The 20,407-nt window shown below is 52.8% G+C and overlaps 1 protein-coding gene across 5 annotated transcripts; it reads left to right on the top strand.

Annotated features, from left to right (window-relative positions):
- The first annotated feature begins 1,401 nt into the window (after positions 1 to 1,401).
- On the top strand, positions 1,402 to 20,309 carry PSD (pleckstrin and Sec7 domain containing). Of its 5 annotated transcripts, none has more exons than XM_051981300.1 (18): positions 1,402 to 1,984; positions 2,839 to 2,886; positions 3,507 to 4,269; positions 4,518 to 4,620; positions 5,514 to 5,862; positions 6,422 to 6,868; positions 8,142 to 8,336; positions 8,671 to 8,751; positions 9,066 to 9,178; positions 9,607 to 9,665; positions 9,801 to 9,890; positions 13,536 to 13,579; positions 17,528 to 17,718; positions 17,934 to 18,004; positions 18,199 to 18,356; positions 18,483 to 18,627; positions 18,880 to 19,029; positions 19,573 to 20,309. In XM_051981300.1, exons 3-18 carry the CDS (start codon positions 3,604 to 3,606, stop codon positions 19,804 to 19,806), a joined length of 3,096 nt encoding a protein of 1,031 aa, XP_051837260.1. In that variant the 5' UTR covers positions 1,402 to 1,984; positions 2,839 to 2,886; positions 3,507 to 3,603; the 3' UTR covers positions 19,807 to 20,309. The 5 variants fall into 5 exon arrangements, with proteins under 5 accessions (XP_051837260.1, XP_051837264.1, XP_051837262.1 ...); XM_051981302.1 differs by lacking the exon at positions 2,839 to 2,886 and having other exon boundaries at positions 1,427 to 1,476; positions 1,798 to 1,984; positions 19,573 to 20,308; XM_051981301.1 differs by lacking the exon at positions 1,402 to 1,984 and adding an exon at positions 2,553 to 2,631.
- Positions 20,310 to 20,407: the final 98 nt, after the last annotated feature.

Here is a 20,407-nt window from a genome sequence, read left to right as displayed (position 1 = left end):
GACTTTATAGGGCTTCAAAAGGGCACAAAATTCTTGTGCCATTAAAATGCATTACAATGTCATATCATCAGATGCCCTGGGTTTGAGACCTAGCTGGGACACATACCTATGAGTTTCATTGGGTTAGTCACACTCTCTTGACTGGTCCTCATTTGAATAGTGGGGATAATACTTGTGGCACACAATTCACAGGACAGTTATATAGAAAATACACTGAAAAGTACTAAATAATGATCATTGGATTAATAGTTTATGGAAATTATTAAGCATTTTCAGGACTTTTATAAGACTTTTATTTCTTCCTCTCCTCCCAGTTTCCTGAGGTCTAGGAACATCTCTTGTGTGCTATTTCACATTATTCCCCTTTAGGCACTTCTTATGTTCCAGTCTAACTAATATACTTCTTTGAATTCGACATTCCATCTTTAACCTCCATGCTTTTTACATGGGCTGCCCTGCTTGCCTGGAATTTACTCCCTCTTTATCTCTGCTTCTTAAGAGTCCTTATCTTCCTTCAAGGATCAACTCAAGATGCAGCTCCCATAAGAAGCTTTTTTTCTCGTTAATGGCCTCACCATCCTCAAAATTATATTGTATTTATCACTTTAAATATTATATTCCTACCTCTCCAGTTAAATGTAAGTTTCTTGAGGGAAGTGACTTTTTTCACTTGGTCTTTTTATTCTGAGTGTCTAGTATAGTGTCTTCCACATAATAGGCATTTAATAAATGTCTGTTGAAGCATAAAATGTGTCTCCTCTTCAGGATCTAGCTTGGAATGAGGCTTTGCACACATAGATTCCAAAAAAGCTGTGTGGAATGCAAATACACTTTCGTGATCTCATTAGATCCTTAGGACAGCCCTACGAGGAACACTGGACAGGTATTGCTGTCCTCATTGTTCAGATAAGGAAATTTTGATCTAGATCAAGTTGATAACTTGACCAGAGTCCCATGTTCCTCAATAGAACCTGATTTTGAACCATAGACTATCAGGACTGGGAGGAATCTGGAAGTAAAACACATTGGTTTAATTTCATTTTACAGAGGAAGAAACATTCATAATGGGAAAATAACTTTAAGGATCACATAGCAAGCCACGGGGAACTAGAACCCCTGATGTTTCTTTTCCTAGCTTGGTCTGCATTGTACCTGGTATCTAGTAGGTGCTTAATAAATGTTTGTGGAATTGTTTTGGGGGATTGGGTTCCTGTATAAGGGCAGAAGGAGGTTGGAGGGACTAGACGTTACACCTGAGAAAGGATTGGAAGGAGTCTGGAAACCTGGGACTGCAGGGAGACAGGGGGTTGGCACAAGGATGCCGTCCTTCATGTGGCCCCGCCCCCCGCGCAATCCCCCTCCTCCCCGCCCCCCCTTTGTTCGGGGCAGTCAAGGCGCCTGCGCAGTGAGGCCCCCGCCGGGCGCTGTCCCTTTCAGCACCACGCGGAACCCGTGCAGCCCCCTCCCCTTCCCGCGGTGAGCCCCGACCGTCCCCATAGCACCCCTTCCCTTAGTTCAACCCCTTGGTCCCCTTTACTACCCACTGCCCTGTGCTCTGCAGCCCTTGCCTTTCCCCTTCCTCGCCGCGTTACTATGGTAACACTGGGCCACCCGCCCCTAAAATAGACCCCGCCCCTGCCCAGACAAGGTCACCCCCTGGGGTCACCCCATCCTGTCCCCTGCCTCCGAGCTTAAGGCTCCATTTCCTCATTCTGCTCTGATCCTCCAGACTCCTACTGGGGCCTCTGGGAAGTTCCTCCCACAGTCTAGTCTCTGCCCCTTTTTCTGTGCCTTCAGGAGCTTAGGTGTGGGGGGCATCCTGTATTCCTTTGTGATCCTGGACTCCTGGGTTCCAGTCTCAATTCTACAGTTTGGGGCGGGTTATCCCAGCCTCAGTTTTCCCTCCATTCCCGGAGGGAATTCACCTCCTGCTCATTGGAAAAGTGGCCTCAGGGAGCAAATCCAGGGCGCACACATGTGCTGTGTAAGTAGGACATGTATATGGTATGTAGACAGGCCCAGTGCACAGCATGTAAATACATACGTGTGCAGCATGTAGTCCTATGTGTGGCTTATAGCAAGGACACGGAGTGTGTGGTGGTGCATGAAGCTAATGAGTAGCTAGACATGCATGGAACATGGAACATGTGTGTGTGGTGGGGCTGGTGTAGCCTGCAGCAGAGCCCCCGGGCCGTTAACGGCTGGCATCCATGGCATGCAGTGGGAAACGTGCGGCACAGAGCGATGCATGAAGGGCTGCGACCCAGCAGCATGCGCCGCTGGGGGGGCGCTGTGTGTGTTAGGGAGGGCCTGTCCGGCGTGGGGCGTGTGGCCAGCCACATGGGCCCTCTCTAAGAAGGGCAGAAGCCGCCCCCTCCCAGACCCTCAGAATCCGCTGCGTGTGGAGGGGGTGGGTTCGGTCTCCTCCTCCTCCCGGGGTCTTGGAGTGTGTGTGTGTGTGTGTGTGTGTGTGTGTGTGTGTGTGTGTGTGTGTAGGGGGATTAGCTGAGCTGGAGGAAGGAGGGGAGGGAGGCGGGACCAGCTCAGGGTGGAGGGAGATGCTGGAGCAGCGAGGTAGCAGGAAGCCTCATCACGCTCTGGCTGGCCCTGGTTGCTTGGCCTGCAGCAGCGGTGAGTGCATGGAGTGGCCTGTGTTTGGGGGAGGTGATTGGGTGGGCGGTAACATCACCTTAGGGGAGTAAAAGATGGGAAGGGGAAAGAGGGGGGGAGGGATATGACCCAGTGAAAGCAGGAGCACAGTGGTCCCCACCCCAACACACACCAGTCAGGACCCTCAGGGTCCACCCTGACCTTTGCCCCATTCTCTGGGCCATCTAGATGCCTGGACCAGAATCAGGGGCTCAGCCTAGTCTTGTCTGTGTTAAGGTACATTTACCCCAGAGCTATTCCGGGTGGGGGAGGTGGGGAGCAGTGGCGCTGAGGTGTGTGTGCCTGTGTGCTAATCCATGTGTGTGCTTCTTTATTCAGACCCTTCTTCCCCTCAGCACCCAAGTTCTTTTCCTTCTGCCTGTCCTTGGGTAACCTCTTCCCTACCCACCCCCACTCCTATTACTATGGATCCTCCTCAGCAGGACCCAGAAGGGATTCAGTTGAGGGGATTCGGTCCCTGAATTACAGTCCTCTCCCCTTCCAGTCCCCCTTACCCCAATGAGTTGCTCCTGGTTGCCATGGGGACACCTAGAGCTCAGGCCCACATACCTCCTGAAATAGCTTCTATTCTCCCCCCAATCTTACCTCCCCATCCAGACCAATTGTTTTTCTTTTTTTTGGGGGGCAGACTTTGTATGGGGCAGAAAACTAAATTGAAGCCCAGGATCCTGAGGTTTCTCCCAGACTTGTGGGACTGTTTAGGAGGGTGGTCCCCATCTTACTTGTGGGGGAGGGTGGAAGGGAGAGATTCAAATGAGCCTCAAACAGATATGATTATTGACTGTCTTTTCTTAGGTTCCTCTATTCAACTCACCCTTGTCTTCCTCCTCCTCTAGGCCTGTTTGAGGAGCATGCCTTCCCCCAATCCCACTGCTGGCCTCCCCCTCCTGGCTTCCCCTGCCTGACCTGTTCAATCCCCGGCCTCCCCTCAGCATGGCCCAAGGAACCATGCGCTTCTGCTCTGAGGGAGACTGTGCCATCTCACCCCCTCGGTGCCCTCGAAGATGGCTTCCAGGGGGCCCTATGCCTGAGAGCCCCCCCGGGGGTGGGAGGGCCCAACTGGGCATGTATGGCAGTATGGGCTCCCTAGTTCGACGTGTGGTGTGTCCCAGTGGTGGGAGCAGGGAGCTGGGGCGGGTGACAGCACCCTGTACGCCACTACGGTGTACGCCTGCTCCCCAGACCCCCCCTTCACCCGCTGGCCCCCCCCAAAGCTCAGTGGTCATCTTCCGCTTTGTGGAAAAGGCCAATGTGAGGACAGTGAATGGGGGCCTCAGCAGAAGCCTGGACCTTGGGTCTCCCTCCCCTGGTACCTCATCCCCCCCCCAGCGACTTGCCCCCACCCTAGCCCCTAGTTCTGGTTCCAGTTCTGGCTTGGGCCGGAAGCTCCGGCTGGAGGCTTCCACCTCAGACCCACTACCTGCTGGAGGGAATTCAGCTCTCCTCACTGCCCGATGCTGCCCCCTGCCTGGATCCCCAGCCCAGCCATCCACAGGTGGAGATAACCTCTATTCCTCCCTCCCAAATGGTCTGGGTGGGCCTCCAGAGGACCTGACCACTCTGCTCCAAGGGCCCTCAGGCATTAACTGCCAGAACCAGGTATGGACCCGCTGCTGCTCCTTTCCTACCCTTGCCCCAGACCCCTCCGGAGGTGCTGAGAGGCACTGGAGCCAGAAGTCTGGGCTTTCCCTGTGAGCAGTCCCACCGTCCTTGTGTCCCTGCTGAATCTCTTCTTTCTTTTCTTCCCCCCTCTCTCCATGGGTCTGTCTCTGTATATTGGATAATCTCGCTCGGTGTCTCGGTCTCTATCTGCATGTATGTGTCTGTGTCTCATCTCCTTGTCCCAGGGGGACTGCTGCTCCTCTGCCCGGGAAGTGTCTGCTCATGCCCAGCGGATTGCCCGGGCCAAGTGGGAATTCTTCTTTGGCTCTCTGGATCCCCCCAGCTCAGGTAATGAAGGGGCTGGGCTAGAACAGAAGGGAAGCAGGGGAAAGAAACCCAAATAGGGTGCTCAGGCCTGATCGTAGATTTAGAAGTAGAAAGCATCGTAGAAGTCCATCTAGTTCAACTTCTTTTTACCTGAGACCCAGTTTTAAAAGATGGAAGAGCCAGCATTCTCTAAATCGGGTCATAATCAGTCAGTCAAGAAGCATTTATTAGGCATCTACTTTGTTGTCAGGAACATAATTCTTGACCTAGAATGAAACCTGTAGTCTAGAAGCTCGTTTTCAGTTGAAGAAACTCAGGGAAGTGACTTGCCACACAGGTACCTCCTGGTGACCCTGGAGCCCAATGCCTCTGGAAGCACTGTTGTTTCTGAAGGATCGGAAGGGGAGACTGTTCTTGTCCCTTCATCTATAGTGAGGAGCCCTGATACTTCTTCAGCTCTCACTGCTCCCATGTGTAATCATTTCAGGCTGATCTCAGCACCTGGGTGAGGATAGGCAGTGCTATCAAGGAGGTCCTGGGGTCCTGCCCGGAGGCAGGAGGCTGGCAGGGAGAAATGCTTCTTGCCTCCTTTTGGCCCAGCCTGCTCAATCTAAGGCTGTGGAGATCAGAAGATCCAGGGATGGGAAGGCTGGTTCTGCTCGGGGCTCAGGACTATCTAAGGATACTGAGCTCAACTTGCAGCAGAAGGTTGGAACTCAGACACTGAAGAGAAAAACAAAAACAAACTTCTAGCCCATGATGGTGGTGCTAGTGGGAGGCTGACTCCAGTAATCTAAGAGGTGGATAAGATAAAAGGATGGAGGGCTAGGGGATCAGTTGCCCTTGCTGGAGGCCGGAGGATAGCTGGAATGGCCTCCCCTGACACCTATGCCTTCCTTTGATCTGTGCTGCAGGTTCCCAACCTCGGGATCGGGAGTGGGAACAAGCACCAGCTGGAGTCCCCAGGGAGGGGATGGGGCATGGCCCACAGGTGACCACAGGACGGGTGACGAAATATTCAGAAACCGACCTGGACACAGTGCCCCTTCGGTGCTACCGGGAGACAGACATCGATGAGGTTCTGGCTGAGCGAGAGGAGGCTGACTCAGCTATTGAGAGCCAACCCAGCTCAGAGCCACTGGGGGTCGCCAGGGTCCCTCAGCCTGCCCCTCGGCCAGTCCCCAGCCTGGACAGTGCCAGCGAGGAGGAAGAAGCTGAGGAGGAGGTGGACGACGAGGTGTTCGAGGCCTCAGAAGGGGCCCAGTGAGCAGGCCAGGGCTGGGGGCCAAGGGCAGAGGACTGGGTCGGGGGCAGTGGGTTGGGGCTGAGAGAGAATGCAATGGGATATCCTGTTGTAGAAGGTCAGAGGAGGTAGAACTGGGGGCTGAGAGAGCCAGGAAAATATCGTGGGAAAGGCAGGGCAGCATATGGAGATGGAGAGGGACCCCTTTTCCCTGGCCCCAGGGTCCTTTCTGAAGCTTCATCTCCTTTCCTAAGATGATGACAAAAATAGAATGGCAAGAGGAGGGTGGAGGATCATGGAGAGTGAGATTAGCAGGGAAGGGAGAAGAGGGGGGAAGGGCATAAATATGAACAGGACAGGGTGAGACTAGGCCAGAGATGGGTTTGGGAGAAACTGAGATTTTTTTTTTGGGGGGGGGGGAAATGCAGCCTGTGCCTGTGTGATCTGGGGTAACTAAAGAGGAACGATGGACAGAAGCTAATCCTTGCCGTTTTGGGGATTGGGGTGGAGAAGGCAGAACCCTAGGGCAGCTGGGCCAGCTCTGACTTCTTATTCTCCATGTATTCATTCACTGACTAGGCCAGTGGCTATGAGTCCCTGTGGGCCCCTCAAGTCCCCACTGCCCTTCCTGCCAGGCTCCAGCCCATCTGCAGACGGTCCCGACTCGTTCAGCTGCATCTTTGAAGCCATCCTAGAGTCACACAGGGCCAAAGGCACATCCTACACCAGCCTGGCCTCCCTGGAGGCCCTCGCCTCACCAGGCCCCACCCAGAGTCCCTTTTTCACCTTTGAACTGCCCCCCAATCATCTGGGCCCCCAGCTTGATCCCGATCCCCAGCTGCCAGCCCCATTAGCGCCACTGGAACCTGACTCAGGGACCAGCTCAGCTGCTGATGGGCCATGGACAGAACGTGAAGAGGAGGAGGAAGTGACTAGGAGAGTGGTCAATTCAGCTCCCGACAGGGCTCCAGCTAGCCCTTGTCACTCTGAAGACAGCTTTGGTTTAGGACCTCCGCCTGTGGGCAGGTGAGTGACTGCACCGACTCTCGAGCCCTACCTTAACCTCAAACACTCCTGAGACACCACTCTGGCCTAGAGAGGATCCTCGAGCGGGGTAATGCAGGAACGATGGGTGGGGAGGGCAGAAAGGGGGCAACTCCGCTGGTTCAATTTTGTCTTCCTTACTTTGGGGTAGAGTGTATTTTGGTTTTGTTTTGTTTTTAGAACAGAGGTTCTGCTTTTGGGGATGGGTGTTAATAAAAACATCTTTATCCTATTCCATCCCCTAATTTTCCTTTCCCCTCTTTAGTCCTCATGGAATCAGCAAATCAAATCTATGCCTGAGTCCCTTGGGAGGCTGGAGAGTGTGACTGGAGGAACAGATATAGCCATAGAGATGTGTGTGTGTGTGTGTGTGTGTGTGTGTGTGCACGCACGCGCGCTTAAGGAAGCCCTATTCCCTAGAAAATCATCCTCTAACCAGGATGACGCTGGTACCCCAAACCCTGCAATTGCAGTGCCATTTTCTAACCCCTCATGACCCTTACTATCGTAGCCTTTCTTCCTGGTTAGTCTAATCTCTATCCTATTTCCCTAGGAAGGGCATTTCTGCTAGGAACTGAGTGTGTGTGTGTGTGTGTGTGTGTATGTGTGAAAATCTCTGGAATTTGCATATCTTTCTCCCCCCACCTTCTCCAAGGGTTTAGGGAGACCATCTTTTGGCAGGGAGATGAGGAGGGGGAAATGTTGCCCTCTGCTGAAAAAGGCTTCTGCCCCACCCCTTGCTACCCTTGAAGTATGGTTTCTATAGCAACAGGAGGGGGTGGCCTGGGAGACAAAGTTGCTAGGCAACCAGGAGTTTCCAGCTTCTGTCTCTGGGGCCAGGTGGCCCAGGGAGGTGGGATGAATGGGAGGGGGGGTGGAGGAGGAAGGGAAGGCTAGGAGAGCACTATTTTTCTATACCCTCTAACCCTAGAACGAGAGAAGGGATAAATAAGATCAAGGGCCTAGAAAAGCACATTTTTCTCTTCTCTGCTGGCCTGCTCCCAATAGCCCAGCCCAGCCCCAAGACTCCTGAGAGATTAGAAAATGGAATCAGAGCTTAGACAAAGATGGGGGATAATTTTGAGAAAAAACTTCCAGGAAAGAGCCGAGGCACCGAACATGGCCCTTTCCCTCCCCACTTTTGTCTGGGATGGAGGCAGGGGGATGGCCAGGATGGTTTTTTTAGAGAACTCCAGGAGACTCAGGGCTGTTCCTTCCTCAGCCCACTCTTAGCCCCATTGCCATTCCCCTGCAGTGACCCCCCTCTGAGCCAGTTGGTGTCGGATTCTGACTCGGAGTTGGACAGCACAGAGCAGCTAGCCTTGGGTAGCACTGATACCCTGTCCAATGGGCAGAAGGCTGACCTGGAAGCTGCTCAGAGGCTAGCCAAGCGTCTCTACAATCTGGATGGCTTTAAGAAGGCTGATGTGGCCCGACATTTGGGGAAGAAGTATGGAGATGAGGAGGGAGGGCCCAGTCATAAGAATGTCCTGGCCCTGGGGATGTCCTGGCCTTGGGGATGTCCTGGCCTTAAGGGTGTCTTGGCTCCTGAGGGTGTGCCCTTACCATCCCTAGCCCTTGAAAAGGTCCCTGCCCTGTATCCTGTCTTGGCCCCAAAGTTGTTCCCAGCCCTAACCTCTTCCTCTCTTTTTTTGGTTGACCAACCATCCATTTTACTGACTGAGCTGGGCACTTGGGATGTCCATCTGGGTGTGGGGCAGCACGAGTGGGCCACTCCCTCCCCGGCCCCCAGCATAACTTCCATTTCTTCCTTGTCCCCCCAGCAATGACTTCAGTAAGCTGGTGGCTGGAGAGTACCTCAAATTCTTTGTCTTCACTGGAATGAGTCTGGATCAAGCTCTTAGGTGGGTTTTTTCACTCTTCAAAGCATCTGCTGGATCCAGGAGAGGATACCCCAATTTAATACATACATCACGTGCCAGCTGGACCCAGCCCCAAGCAGCCAGACAAAAGTAGACTGTGAATAATGTTTAAATGCCAGGTTTCAGCTCCACCTCCACCTAGGACAGAGTGTTACACTCTGTCTCCCCTTCCCAGGGTCTTCCTGTGCCATTCAAGGTAGCATGGGGGCTCAGGTATGGGCCAGAAATCAGAGAGCTGCAAGGAAGTTCCTTGCTTGTGATAATGGCCATCTCTTCATGGCTCTCCTTCTCCCCAGGGTGTTTCTGAAGGAGCTAGCTCTGATGGGGGAAACCCAGGAGCGGGAGCGGGTCCTGGCTCATTTCTCCCAGCGCTACCATCAATGTAACCCTGGGGCCCTGTCTTCTGAGGGTGAGGGGATTGGGGAGCTTGGGGGTGAGGGAGTGGGGAATGGGCCCTGTTCTCACAGGATATTCAGAAGGATGCAGTCCCTTAGGCATCTGGGTATGCTTAAGAGTGAATGGACACTCCTTGGGTGCAGACATGCTGAAATGCACACACACATGCATGTATTTACCAATCTATGGGTGTGATGTGTAACTTCAGTGGGAAAAGTCATGCTTTTGTAATGTTGAAAGCTTAGCAGCACATTTAGTCATTTTGCTGTTGTACTCATTTAGTTGAGTGTCTGTTGCTTGAGTCAGGCTTCTACATTTTGTGGATGGAATCCTGGGGTACCAGACAACCACCACAAGGGTAACAGAAAAAGCCAAAAGTGGGGGGCTGGGGAATGAAGGAGACAGAGGGGGGATAGACTGACTAGCTCCCCCCCTCCCCAGATGGAGCCCACACTCTAACCTGTGCTCTCATGCTGCTGAACACGGATCTTCACGGCCACGTGAGTGGAGAGGTTGCCGGTGCAGGAACTGTGGGGTTCAGGGTATTAAAGGCACAGGGAAGGGCAGAGGGAAGAGGGTTGGGCTGAATTACCCACAACTCATGGGCTTCTCTATATCCCCTATCTATCTTTTAGAACATTGGGAAAAGAATGACATGTGGGGACTTCATTGGGAACCTAGAGGGCCTCAACCAGGGGGGTGACTTCCCCAGAGAGTTGCTCAAGGTAGGGGCAGAATTGGGCTACCATCTGGAGAGGAAACTGGGGCTACATTTGTGGGAGGAGGTGGATCACATCTGGGGAAGAGCTGGTTCACATTTGAAACCAGCCTGAAGATTCTAACCACAACCCCCCCACACACATTGGGGGGGGTTGTTTCTGACTACATGGAATCTATGCTCTTGTGACTCAGATCCTGAGCTCCTCCCCTTCCCTACTAGTCACGCAAATGCTGAGCCCTCTGCCTGAGAGTCTGTGTCTTAACTATGAAGTCTGCAGAGCTCTCTGAGAGTCACTAGTGAAGGGGAGGAGGAAAGATACACCCCCCCCCCAAAGGCTCTCATATATACTTATTGTTTTTCCTTCCCTGGATCCAATCATTGTATCCCTGGGGGAGGAAGGGCGGAGGGAGCACATTCATATACTGCTGGGCCCCTAGAGTGACTCTGTGTGTAGAACTGGAAAAGAGACTGGAGAAAGCACCCAAGGAAATCACCTTATTTTACAACTGAGGGAACAATCCAGAGAAAGGAAGTCCAAAGGCTATAAACTGAGACAGTGATAGAGCCAGACTAGACCTGATTTCCTAACTGCACAGCACTGAGCTTTGTCATTTGTCTTCTAATATACTCTGAGCAAACCCAGAGGAAATAGCGGAAGGGAGAAGGTTAAATGGGAGAAAGAGCCAAGAGACCCTAATCTAGATGATCTCCTGACTTTGGGGCTAGTGTTTTTTTCACTCTAGCAGTTTTACAGGCATACAGACCTAGACCAGAACAAGGCCCTGGGTCAGGGCAGAACAAAGGAAGAGGAGAGAGTGGAGCATACTTTTCCTGTCTCTCTCTCTCCCTGACCCCCGCCCCAATTCCCTTAACTCTCCTTTGTGTCCTTGGCTTTTGGTGGAAGGACTAAGGAGGAACTGAAGGTTAAGGACCTCCAAGCTGTGGGGCTGCGGGCTGGGTTGGAGGGCGAGGAAGGCGGGCATATTTAAACATTAAGCTCAGACCCCACATCCTAGATCCTGACACTTGTAGCCTGACCTACATCCTCCTCTCACACCGACATACACCGCACACCGGCCACGGGGGCATGATTGTGAGACTGTGTGAGCAGGGGGTGTGTCTGAGTGGAGCAGATCTGTCTTCCAGCTCCAGTGAGGTGTGAGCTGGGCCCGTTCTGTGTTGTTTGTGGTCTGGATTGGGGTTGGGTATACCCGGGTTCTTCCTAGCCCAACTCTTCTTAGGTAGGATTATTTTGATCATCGAATCCATTCCCCTCCTTCCTCCCATCCTATTTCCAACTATGAAGTTCAATATGGTAGGCTGGGAAAGCCTGACATCAAAATTAGAATGAGACTTGTGGTTACTATCTGCAAGTCTCATTCTAATTTTGATGTCAGGCTTCTTGTCTCCTAGATAGATCCCCCACTCCAGGCTTTCTCCATTTTCCTCCCCCAGCCCCATCCGGTCGAGGAGCCCCCGCCCAGTTCTCCTCTCCTTCCCCTCCTCTCATTCTCTTAGCTTTGTCTCTCCTTTCACACCCTCCCCAAGCCCCTTTTCTCCCACTGCCCTCTTCTCTCCCTCTATATTTCCTTGTCCTCCTCTCACAGTACCCCCCCTTCTTTAGCGCTCCCCCACTCCCTGCCTGGGACTCTCCTCCCTTCTCCTTCTCCCCCTCCTCCTTCCATTCCCCCTCCTTCTACTCTCCCCCTCCCCGCCGCCTCCCTCTTCGTTTGCTGCAGAGCTGAGAGCACCAGCGCCGCCGCCGCCGCCGCCGCCGCCGTGGTCCATTCCTTTCTGAATCTCTCCCCTATCCCTCCGCGGGTCTCCCTCTTTCTCTCCTGCTCCCTTGGGTCCGCGTCAAGGCCAGAAGGGGCTGGGGGCGTGCCGGGGAGGGGGAGGGGGTGTTGAACCTCTGCGGCCCCGGCCCCAGCCCGGGTCCCCGGCGCCGAGCGTACGGTGGGGGTGGAAGGAGGGCCGGGGGCGCAGGGCCCGGGGATGGCGGCAGCGACAGGAGGGACCCGGGGTCGCTGAGGGCCGGGGCCGGGCTGGCCGGGGAGCAGCATGATCGGCGTCAACAGCATTCACAGCAGCGCCGGGCGGCTGCGCTCCCGCTCGCTCTGCTCCGTGCGCTACGGGCGCAATTACCGCGGAGGCGAGACCTTCTGCTATGGCTGGCCCCAGCGCTCGCGCAGCCTAAAGCCCGTGCTCTACACCGACCTGGTGGTCAGCCGCCTGCAGAGCCGCAAGAAGAAGAAGACGGTAAGGGCAGGGGGTGGACCCGGCGTCTCGCCCTGCCGGGCACCGGCCGATGCCACCGCCGGACGGGACTGACGCGCCCCCGCAGGGACGGGGGAAGGAGCGAGCAGCGGCCGGACAGGCAGATTTCGAGAAGGGAGAGGAGGCGGCCGGGCCAGCTCCGGGCCAGCTACTCCCTCCCGACCTCGGGGACGAGGAAGGGGACCGGGGTAATGGATGGGGTGGGAAGAGGGGGATCCAAGAGGGACTCTGCTCGTGGCTGCTCCGGGGGCTGGGGCTTCTTGCGTGGCGGGGAGGCTGGAATAGTGTCTGTGGAGGGAGGTAGCCAGTGATGGAGCCGTGGTCCTTTTGATGAGGGCGTTAGGATTGGCTGTGGGGGGAGCCAAGTTGTGAGTGTATATCCAAGATGTGTGTGTGAGCGTTGGGGACGAGAACTGGATGTAGCATAGCTGAGGGTCGTGCCCGAGTGCACGTTGTGTACATGAAGGTCGTGGGCCCGAGTGCTTGAGCAGGAGACACCAGGGCTGCTTGTGCTCAGACGTCAGGGCACACGGGGAGCCACCAGGACCCCCACCCCTCACAAGGACATTACCTGTGCACTTGCATCCACACCTCCCATCTGTACACAACTCACATGTACACAGCCTCACATTAATTCACATGCTCACATTACAAACCACCATTCCTCCACAAGGCAATTTGACAGAAGAAACACCCCCACAGTCACTAACACAAGCAAGGAAGGCACACACTCATGCGGAGACACCCCCACAGGCAGACACATACTCACACCCTCCATTAATGAGTGTAGGGGTCCCAGCTCCAGAAGTCTCTTCTTTCCTTCCCTAAACTTACAAATCTGGCTGGTGCCATTTCCCCTGAAGGAGGGATGACAGAAATAGGAAGAAGAGGAGAGATTCCCACTCCTTACCTTCCCATCTACCAAATTTCCTGTTCATTTCTCCCCTGGGCATTTCTGCCCAATTTATCGAACACGGATTAAAACATCCACTGTATGTAGAATGCTGTTTTAGACATTGGCGGAGATGTCCAAGCCTGTCCCAGGCTCATGTGTTTAGAGATTCTCTCTTTCTCGACATTGGTAGCAAAGGGGAGAGATTAGGAAGCAAGGTTCTGGAGTTCTTCCCAGGATGTAGTCACCTAACTGAGCCTTTATTCATTTTATCCGTTAATGGGAGTTTGAGCCAAAGACATTGGTGTTCTCCCTAGCTTGTCCTGTCTCTTCAGTAGCTCTGAGGCCTGGGGAGGTGGGGGTGGGGGTGGGGAGGAGGATCTGGTTGTACTCTGGGGGGAGGAGGCACTGCAGTTAGTAGCCTTGGCCTCCGTGCCTGTGCCTGCCTCTCAACCATATCTCTTCCCCTCCTCCTCCTAGGCTCTGTACAGTTCCATCAAGAATGAGAAGCTTCAGTGGGCCATGTGAGTTACTGGGGAGATGGGGTTGAGGGAGGACGAGACTGGGTAGCTGGGTGATGGGCCCCTTTACCCTCTTCAGCTCCTCACTTCCTTCTTTGGTGCTAGCCACGCCAGGCTCTGCCTCTCATCTCCAGTCTGTTATGACAGCATCAGTGGAAGTTTCCTGGAAGGAGGGGGTTGGATTTCCACTCCAAAAATGGGAGGTCTTGAGGGAGACAGAATAGGAAAATGTTGGACATGTGAAGGGATTAGAGAGGACAGGAACCCACAAAGGGTGCTGAGATAAGTCTAGCATAGAACTGGGGCATTTAGGCAGTGAATTTAATGTGATCACTCCCCTCCACACACACACACATGTAGAGGCCCTTCTTGAGGATCTTAGGATCTTCAGAGGAAAGGGGATATTAACTGAGGAAGGCGATGTGGTCCCCACCATTAAAAGGAACTGTCTTTGTTCAGTCCTCTCCGTTGCTTAATTTACTGATGGCCAGTTCTGTGGTACAATGTGCTCGTGAAGGAGGTGTGTTCCCCCACAGTTCAGCTGGGAAAGCAAGACTCATGCATGAGCTCCCTCAGTTTACTTCATCTATACCTTAAAACCCCACTTTGGAAGAATATAACTCCTTTCTCTGGGCCCTTAATTCCAATCCCCTCATTCCTCAGGATTTTACGATATTATCTTCTTTTAGAATAATTGAATCTTAGTTGGAAGGTATCTCAAAAGTCAAGACCATCTAATCCAAGTTTTGCTTGCACAGGAATTCCCCCCAAACATCCTCAACAAAGCATTCATCCAGCTTTCTTTATATGGGATCTTTTCAGGGCTGTGGGGGAGAAGGTACTTTTTCTGGAGGCAACCTATTCCATTTTTGAACAGTTCTAGTCCTTAGAAAGTGAGCCTGTCTACCTCTCTGCCACTTTCAATACCTATTGCTCTTTTATCTTCAGTCCATCGAATAATAATTCTCAGGGGGACTGTTTTTGTTTTTCTCTTTGTAATACGTAATACTCACTAACACAGTACCTTGAACATAGGAGGTGCTTAATAAATACTTATTGAATGAATGAGTCTCTTCTATTTTACTTCCTTACCTTCTGCCTAAGACATGTTCAGGTCTTCCCTCTTCAAAAATAAAACTAAATCATTTTCCTGATACTACTATATCCTCAAATTTATTGTGTCCTCTCTCTCTTCTCCTTTTACTGGCATATTTTTGAAAGAAATGGTCTGTATTCACTGTTCTTACTTCCTATCCACTCAGCAATTTAACCATGCAACTTACTCTCAATCTCCAGCAGTCAACAGAAAGTGTCTTTTCCTACCCCCTTATTGCCTAATCCACTGACATCTTCTTGGTTCTTTTCTTCCTTGACCTTTTATTTATGTGTGTATGTGGCGGGTATGAATATGAGCGTGGGTGTGTATGTGTGCCATTGACACTGTTGACCAATCTATTTTTTATATTTTTTTCCTTTGGCTTCTGTAATCCTATGTGGCTTGCTTCTTTCTCTGCCTTTCTGACCATTCCTTTGCTTGGTCCTTCTCCTTCTCTTCCTCTTCCAGGACCCCAGGATCTCATGATCTTCCCCTCTTCTCTCTGTATATACTCATCTCCTGGTGATCTCTTATATTCCTGTGACTTTGATTTCTTAATTTTCAAATGTATATCTCTAGCCCCAACCTCCTAGCTATACATTTCTAACTGTTAGTTGCTGAGGATACCAATAATGAAATATAATTCCTGCCTTCAAAAAGTTTACAATTAAACAGTTCAGCATATCCAGAACCAAACTCAATATCTTCCACCTAGAAAAGTAGTTCATACTTCAGCCCTGATTTCCTTATTTTTGTCAATAGCACCACTATTTTAGTCACTTGGGTTCAAAACCTCAGTCATCTTTGACTTCTCCCTCTTCCTTGATATTTTATCCAAATAGACCTCAACAACTCTTAGATTTGTTTGTTCCCTCTTTTATTTCTAATGCCATTACCCAGACAACTCATAGATCTCTCACCGAAATTATTGAAGTAGCTTTTCAAATTATCCCTCCTGCAATCCAACTTACAAATCTCTTTAAACATAGCTCTGTCTGGTCATGTGCTCCCATTCCTGTGGTCAAAAATCTTCATTATATCTTCATTTCTATAGGATGTAGATTAGACTATTTAGCATGGCATTGAGAACTCTTCCTAATTTGGTCCTAATCTGTCTTTCCAGTTTTTACCTCCCATCATTATTGTAACCACTCTATCTCCCAACACAATCCTTGCTTTCTCAGTTCTGTACTCATGGTCTGGAATGCCATTCCTCCCATCCCTGCTTATATAAAACTAATTCTACTTAAACTAATTCAGCCCAGATGGAAATAATCTCTTTATTGCTTTAAGTATTATATTTTGATTTGTTTGGTATTAATCTTGCCAAGAACTGTGTTTTCTACTTCCTTGAATTTACTTATCCTGCACATAATGAGTACACAATAAACATTTGTTGAGGGAAAGAATGAACATGAATCAGTAAAGAATAAAGTATTTGAGTTTACTCATTTATGTGGTGAAGTCAGTATCAACAAGCTCAGGGGAATCACTGTAAGCCAGAATCACTGGGGGTCTTCCCAGTATTCCTAGAGGTAACTTTTGAGCTTTTGTCTTGAAGGATATGTTACTTTAGGATACCTGGAGGAGAAGGGCTGGCCTTTGGAGAAAAGGAAGGGATAGAAGTAAAGAGAGTCAAGAAAAGGGATTAAAATGGAATAATTTGGTAGGTCTATAAATAAGTATCTCTCACTGAAGGGGCCAGAGACCATAAGCTCTTTATTTCTTACAGCCCCTAATGTCTCTCACTGGTTGCTCTGGACCCCAGATGACTATTGCCATACATCAGATTATTGCTTCCTTCTAACTTTACTGCCTCCTCCTCTGATAGGAAGGAGGAGGAGGAAGTCTTGTCTAGAATCCTCTAGTCTTCCTGTGTTGTCATTGGTTGGCAGTGCTGTAGATTTAATCATTTTAATTGGTGTTTCTGACTGAACTAATGCTCACTGACAGCTTAGCCAGTCAGTCATAGTGACTACAAGGATTCTGGGCCTGTCCTTTTCCTCCCCCTCTCTTTTGCTCATGTATCATAGAAAGAAAGGAAGGAAAGAAGAAAGGAAGGAAGGGAGGGAGGGAGGGAGGGAGGGAGGGAGGAAGGAAAGAAGGAAGGAAGGAAAGAAGGAAGGAAGGGAGGAAGGGAGGGAGGGAAAGGAGGGAGAGAGGGAAGGAAGGAAAAGAAAAGAGGTCCCCGATAGTAGTGTGGATGCACAGTATATAGAAACATAACCGACTCCTCAGACTGTTGTTTGGTGTTTCCTTTACCATCTTTGAAGTAATTGGTCAGGGGATGAATAGGAGACTTTGTGGCTGTTCACAGATCCTTCAGTATGGTTATTAGGGAGATGGTAATTGGTATAGTGGTTATGAACTTGGTTGGTCAGCTTGTAAAGGGCTTCAAACTGTCAGAGAAGTTTGGGCTTGATGTAATAAGTGGTAGGGAGCCATTGAACATTCTTGAGCAGAAGAATGACATGATGCAAATGTTTTAAAGACAACTCAATCAGTTTGTGCAGGATGGTTTGGAGAGAGAAAGACTAGAGCTGGAGAATCCACAATTAGGCTCTTGCAATAGCAAGGTTTTATTCTAAATTTGTTTTATTATATTATTTGTTTATTCTAAATTTCTTGAGCACAGTCTCTCTATGTAAGGCCTTGTTCTACAGGTAGTGAGGTTTCAGATTAAAGAAGGAGGCTCAGCCCCTGCCCTCTGACAGTCCCTGGTTTAAGGGGAAAGCCTTGACTACGGTCAGAGGAGGAGAAAGAGCTCATAGCTTGAGTTGGGAGGAACCTGGAGAGCCTGGAGGGTGGCGGGTGCCCCGAGAGATACTTCCCAGACTGAGCCAACTGTTCTGCAGTGATGAAGAGGAGCTCCGCCGCTCCCTGTCTGAATTGGCTGACCCAAACCCCAAGGTCATCAAGAGGGTCAGTGGTGGCAGTGGTGGTGGCTCCAGCCCTTTCCTGGACCTGTCCCCAGAGCCCGGTGCTGCCATTTACAAACACGGCCCCCTGGTGCGCAAGGTGCACGCGGACCCTGACTGCAGGAAGAGTACGTGCTGGGGGGAGAGGACTGGGCAGTGATCCCCGCTGTGAGGAGAGGGAGAACACTGGACCAGGGTGGGGACCCTGAGGTCTCCTGTGGGCCCCTTTTTCTGGGTTTCAGCCAGTCGAGCTGAATGAGGGGGGAACAGGATGGGTTGGGTGACGTCACTCCCCTCTCCCATGGCTGTATCCGTGACTCTCTCCTTCCTAACCCTCCCCCAGCACCCCGGGGGAAGCGTGGCTGGAAGGCTTTCCACGGCATTCTGAAGGGAATGATCCTCTACTTGCAGAAGGTGCCAGGGCATGGGGGGGACCAGGGTTGGAGGATGGGGGAGAGCCGGAGTACATCCATGGTCCCCAAACCTTGCCCTAGAGTCTACTCAGAACAGGGAGGGAGCAAGCTGAGTGGGCCGGGCTGAGGGTCCATGGGGGCTGGGGGCGGGCCTGAGCCGAGTCTGTGCCTGGGGATGGCTGTCTGCCTTGGCAGGAGGAGTACCAGCCCGGCACGGCCCTGGTGGAGGAGGAGCTGAAGAACGCCATCAGCATCCACCACGCCCTGGCCACCCGCGCCAGTGACTACAGCAAGCGGCCGCACGTGTTCTACCTGCGCACGGCCGACTGGAGAGTCTTCCTTTTCCAGGCCCAGTGAGTCCCGGTTCTAGAGCCCTGAGCCCGGAATGCGGCCCGCCGAGCCAGGGCAGCCCCAGCTTAGGATGAAGTGGGGAGGGGGGACTCCTCCATGGGCCTTAGAGACCTGTGCCCCCACCCCAGGAGCTTGGAGCAGATGCATTCCTGGATCACCCGCATCAACGTGGTGGCGGCCATGTTCTCTGCCCCCCCCTTTCCAGCGGCCATCAGTTCTCAGAAGAAATTCAGCCGCCCTCTGCTGCCCAGTTCTGCCACCCGCCTCTCCCAGGTAATACCCCCCTCCCCGCCTTTTTCTCCTCAGAGCCGGAGCCCGAGGTTTGAACGCTCGCTGGGTGAAGGTCTCCCCGTCTCTGGCCCTAAGGCAAGGGGCTTTTGGACTCAATGAGCTCTAAGTTCTGTAGCCTTCTGGGAAATACCCGGATGCAGGCGCTCTCCTCGGGACGGCAGCCTGGGCCACGGGGCAGCGGGGGGACGTGGGGGCTGGGCCCCGGATCCAGTCTTCCTTCCGGTCTCCTGGCAGGAGGAGCAGGTGAGGACGCACGAAGCCAAACTGAGGGCCATGGTGTCCGAGCTTCGGGAGCACCGGGCAAGCCAGCAGCATCCGGACAGGAAAGGGAAGAGCAAGGAGGCCGAGGAGCAGCGGCAGAAGGAGGCCTACTTGGAGTTTGAGGTGTGGGGAGACAAAGGAGCCCAGAGTTCCACGGGGGCTCGCCCCAGCCCGGCCGCTCCAGCCCACTCCCTCTCAGCTCAGGGGGGAGTGGAGCATTTGCTGAAGGAAGGAGGGACTCGAGCCCCACCCTTGGCCTGGAGGAGCGTGGGAACCTAGACAAATTGGAACTGGGGCTTCAGAGACGGGGACTGGGCTCGAACGGCCTCTCGGGGACATTCTGTGAGCCCTCGGCCCGGCCCCAGCTCCCCCCAGCGAGGCGTGGCTCACCCCCTTAGCCCTTCTCTCTGTGCCCAACAGACTGGCAGGGTTTCCCTTTCTAGTACAGTGAGTTCTAGAGCCTCAGATTGGAGAGACCCCGGCCTTCCTCGGGGTCCTTCCCACTGAGTCCTTCCCAGCTTAGAACCAAGTGGGGAGGAAGCCCCCGAGAGGAGGGCCTCTGGCTGTGAGCAGCCTCGGGCCCCACTCTCTGACCTCCTTCTGGGGCCAGGGGAGGCCGAGGGCTGGCCCTCACAGGCCCATCTCCTCTCTCTCTATTCCTCCCAGAAATCTCGCTATGGCACCTACGCGGCACTGCTGCGGGCCAAGCTGAAGGCGGGTAGTGAGGAGCTTGAGGCTGTGGAGGCTGTGCTGTGCCAGGCTGTGCCAGGGGACATTGAGGACGGGCTCCCCGCGTCCTGCTCCAGCCCCACTCTGCAGCCCGAGCCACCTCCACACACCAGGCCACACCGCTCTGGTCCTGAATCCCGGGCAGGGGGAAGTGGGCGGCAGAAACCCTGACCCGTGGGGAGGGGCCAGGAGGGAGGGGACAGCGACCGCCAGCCGGCCACCTGCATGACCTCTGACCCTGCCCCAACCAGGGCCTGACTGCGCCGGACGCGGGGCCCCGAAGGCACCGTGGACACTGCCCAAGCTAAGCCCCAGGGGCTGGGGCCATCCACCAGGCTCCCCATTTTGTGATACCATTTTGCACTTTTTCTTATTCAGTGGTGGGAGGGTTGAGGGAGGGACCTTTCAATGACATTTTTTTGGGGGGGAGGGCACATGCTGGGAGGCCCTACTTTCCTGCTTTCTATTTGGACCTCCTGGACCCCTCTTCCAGACACCAGCAATCCCCCCTGTCTCGGGCCTTGTCCTGGGGGGATGGTGGGCATCCCCAGGGGTAAGAGAGGCCTGAGTCTCTCAGGTTTTCCTCTCTCTGGGCCCTCAGTTGTAGGCCGAGCTGGTTCTCTCTCTCTCTCTGTCTCTCTTCCTCTCTCTCTGTCTCTGTCTCTCTTCCCCTCTCTCTCTCTCTGTTTCTCTTCCTCTCTCTCTGTCTCTCTTCCTCTCTCTCTCTCTGTCTCTCTCTGTTTGTCTGTCTGTCTCTCTCTCTCTCTCTCTG

Source organism: Antechinus flavipes, chromosome 2 (genome assembly GCF_016432865.1).
Source record: "Antechinus flavipes isolate AdamAnt ecotype Samford, QLD, Australia chromosome 2, AdamAnt_v2, whole genome shotgun sequence".
Taxonomy (NCBI): domain Eukaryota; kingdom Metazoa; phylum Chordata; class Mammalia; order Dasyuromorphia; family Dasyuridae; genus Antechinus; species Antechinus flavipes.
The sequence above is the reverse complement of the archived record's forward strand: the minus strand, read 5'-3'. Positions and strand labels throughout refer to the sequence as shown.